This window comes from Arachis ipaensis, chromosome B06 (assembly GCF_000816755.2).
Source record: "Arachis ipaensis cultivar K30076 chromosome B06, Araip1.1, whole genome shotgun sequence".
In the NCBI taxonomy this organism is placed as follows: Eukaryota; Viridiplantae; Streptophyta; class Magnoliopsida; order Fabales; family Fabaceae; genus Arachis; species Arachis ipaensis.
The window spans coordinates 122,359,888-122,363,773 of record NC_029790.2 but is presented as its reverse complement, the minus strand read 5'-3'; the positions used below and the strand labels follow the sequence as shown (position 1 = coordinate 122,363,773).

Below are 3,886 nucleotides of genomic sequence, written 5' to 3'. Positions count from 1 at the left end.
GAAAGATTAAATTAATCATAATTATCCTCAAAAGATTTAAAAATGGTCATGTTAGTCCTTCCGTCTTTCCTCCATTCATTCCGTCAGTAACGTTAAATCTTGCTTATGTGGCCGTTAGTGTGGCATATCAGCATGATAGGTTGGTGCAAAATGGCTGATGACAAGATATATTTAGAGATTTATGTCAAATTAGTCCTAGAGAAAATAAACCCTAATCCCTTCTTCTTGTCGTTAAATACCATTGTTGTTGCAGCAACAAATTGATTCTGCAGAGGCCAAAATTGTTGTTGTACTGCATCATGGGTAGCGTAAGTGGGGGTCACAGTCGGCCACTATCGCAATCACATGGAAGCAATGGTTCGAGCTCTTCACTGCGATTACGGAGGAAGAACATGGACCAAGTGTGCTTTTGTGGGTTGAAGACAATGATCAAGAAATTTGGGACAATAGAGAATCCAGATAGATTGTTCAATACTTGTCCAAGATATCGGGTGAGTTATGAATATAGTCTTCTTCAACCTCTTAGTTATGTATTTGGGATTTCGAGATTTTTGTAACCTAATATTTTGCAGAAGGGTAGCCACTGCAATTACTTTAGGTGGGTTAAGGATGATGAGTATGAAGAATTAGATGGTGCAAAGGGAGATGTTAAAACTGATGCAGAAATAGAGAGTGATGTTGTTGTCTTGAAGCATAACCTATCATGGAAAATGATGAGTTTAGAAGCTAAAGTTAGAGCACTTAGGATGCAACTGTATTTTAGATTAATAGTTGTGATTGTGGTGGTTATGATTATGTTTATGTTCTTTAGTGTCAAGTGAAGCAAGTATTGTCAAATTGTGGATGTTGTGAACCTCCTTAGTTTTCTCTTATTGTAAACTCACAAACTTCTGGGTAAACCTTTTGATATGCCATGTTCATCCTAATTTAGTAACACAAAAGCTTCTACATGCACTATTTTTCTTGATCATAACATAATTTCAGCAAATCACAAGAAACAGAATTAAAATGTAGTGAAATAGGATTAGCATAACATAACCAATGGTCTACCAATTATCATTGTTTCAAATTCAAATAACAACAGTGTTTTAAGATGATAATAACATAAACGTAGTGTAGATAGTCAAAAGGGTAAGATCAAAAAGCCTAACATCAGTTTGCACTAAGGCTATTCTTACCTAAAGGGCTATACAAAAAACAGGGCTATCTAATATACCACAACTATCACATTGTTTACAAATGGCAAGTTTTGGCCCTGACAAAATAGCAAATACTAACTGTCCTATATATCATGTCTTCAAGTCTTCAAGTCATTCTTTGTCTTTTTTTCTAGGAAGTTTGAACCCCGGAGTTGGAACAAATATCATGAAGCTAGCAAGCTTCTTAGCTGTTGCAGAACTACTACCCTTGATGGTTTCAACAGATACAGCAACTGGTCCCGGAGCAACAGGCTTTGGAGAGGTATTTTTCTTTGCCCTGGCCTTGATGACATGGATTTTTGGAGGCTTTTCTCTAACTTTAGCCTGCAGCAAACAATATTCATCATTGAATTAAACAAAACATATTCATAATCAACTACAAAGAGTGATATTCAACAGCTGCAAGTGACTAATATTTAATTTGAAACTTAATACAAGATAACCTAAGAATCATGGGTTGAGGTATGTGATTGTTGTGTCAGTCAGTAGAAGCTGAGCATCTTGATTAACAGGAATTTCAGTCTGTTCATTTGGAGCAGCTGGTGGGACTGCAGAGAGTGTCTGAATAGGCTGAGTGTCAGCTACATCGTCTGCTTCCGGATCAGGAGCACCTTCTGGTAGTGGTGGCACAACTGCAAGCTACAATTGCATTAGCCTTGCCTTCTCTTGAGCATCGTCTTGCTTTTTCTTACTGCAAGTTCTCTTATTGTGGCCCACCTCTTCACAATACATACACCTAATTGGATTATACTTTCTTTTCATCTTTGTCCTTGTGCCAGTGGGTCCTTTAGCCTTATTTTTTCTTCTTTTAGTTATTGGTCTTCCTGGTTTAGGTTTTATTAGTGGTGGAACAAGTGCAGGAGAACCAGTTTTCTCCCATAGTTATTGTCCCTTGACGAAATTCACATTTTATTGATAGGTTCTTCTGTACGTCTCCATTGTCAACCATTCATGGCAATATTCCTCAGGCCTCTTATCATTTTTTTTCTTGAATGGCCGAGATTGCATGCATACAAGGCATTCCTATCAAAATACAAGAAGCTAAGTATCAAATAAGGCATCTATCTACAAATTGTAATGAGTTAGGAGTTGAACCTGTCAATTGCCAAAATCTGCAGGAGCAAGTACAGTCACCCAAGTCTACCACCATATTATTTGGCCATCCTTGAACTTCATACAAGACCTCTTTGTCATCACCGGACCAGTGAGGAGCTCAGTTTCTGGATAACTTGATCAGAGACTCAAGCCTACTTTGTTGAACCGGAGTAAGAAATCCTTGATAATTCATGAGTTTTAGTCTGTTGTCAGTCATGCTTTTCATAACTATTCTTCGCACCTCCTCTTCCAGGCTCAGAATAGGATTTTCTCTATCATGCTTGGTCTTTGCATTGAAGGATTCACAAGCGTTGTGGCATATATTGTCTACCTTTGGCCCTTCACTAAAATGGGCTTTCGTCCAGGCTTTCTTCGGCCACTTAACTAGATAATCCCAAGCTTGTTGATTAATCCTCTTGACTTTATTCATATTCCTTTTGAACTCAACTGGAGTTCTTGATCTTGCACACTCCCAGACAAAGTCTTTCAGCTCGATGTTGTCTGTAAAATCTGATTAATTAATGAATAATTAACTCATAAATTAAAATTTATTATAGAAAATTAGAATATAAAATTTTAAGGTTTAATGTAATAAAGAAAATTAAAATGAAAATTTTGACACTAATTTTAAAGAATTTGGCCCAAAATTAGACCAAACAGGCCGAACCGGACGAATCGGGCCTGTAATGGGCCCAAGACCCAACCCACTCACCAACAATTAAGTAAGCTTCAGCCATTCCTTCCCCAAGAACATAAGAACACGCTGAAATTGCATGAAGAGAAGGTAAGAACGTTCAAACCCTCACTCATAATTCAATCCTCCATAACTTTTGATTCGAAGCTCCGATCGCTGCACTGTTTGCGGCTACGCGACCAGCGCGTCGAGCTCTACAAATCCCAGTCATTAATTAGGTATGGAATCCACTTCTCATTTTCAGTTTCCTTCTTCCCAATTTCGAAACTCAATGGAAAAGCATGTTGAATTCTGTATGATTTTGGTGTTTAGGTTCAAATTAGCTTGTGTTTTGTTGGGTTTGACTCACTTGAGCTGTGGGTAAGGTAAGCACCCTAACCCTCTTGTGAAATTGTTGAGATTTTGAGTTTAGAGATTAATTATAGTGATATATATAGATTGAATGTGGTGGGTAAGAAAATCAATTGGAGGTCAAAACTTGTGATATTGAAGCTTAATTGAGGAACCTGAAGCTTGGGGTCAATTTTGAGGGCTATGGTTGATAGCTTGTGTTGCAGGGAACACTTGAGGTGTTCCGTGTTTATCGGAGAATTGGCCAAGGTATGGTTTCGATTTCTCGTATCTAAAATATAATATATTGTGAAAACTTAGGCTAGTGACCCTAAGATAGGGAATGCATTGTGATGTTGTGTTGGTTGAGAATGATTATTATGTATGTGGTTAGTGATTTATGGAGGTTGAAATGGAAGCTCGTATGTGTAATGTGTGTAATTTGATATAAGTATGATAGTTTGATGATGATTGATAAGTTGGTAATAGGAATATGTGTATATGATGATATGTTGATGGTTGTTGCTATGATTGTGAAGTTTATTCATGGAGTTATTGTGAAAGTAAG

The 3,886-nt window shown here is 37.4% G+C and overlaps 1 protein-coding gene across 1 annotated transcript; it reads left to right on the top strand.

Moving 5' to 3' along the window:
- LOC110263834 lies at positions 300-821 on the top strand. Its single transcript, XM_021105660.1, has 2 exons — positions 300-491; positions 573-821. Exons 1-2 carry the CDS (start codon positions 300-302, stop codon positions 819-821), a joined length of 441 nt encoding a protein of 146 aa, XP_020961319.1.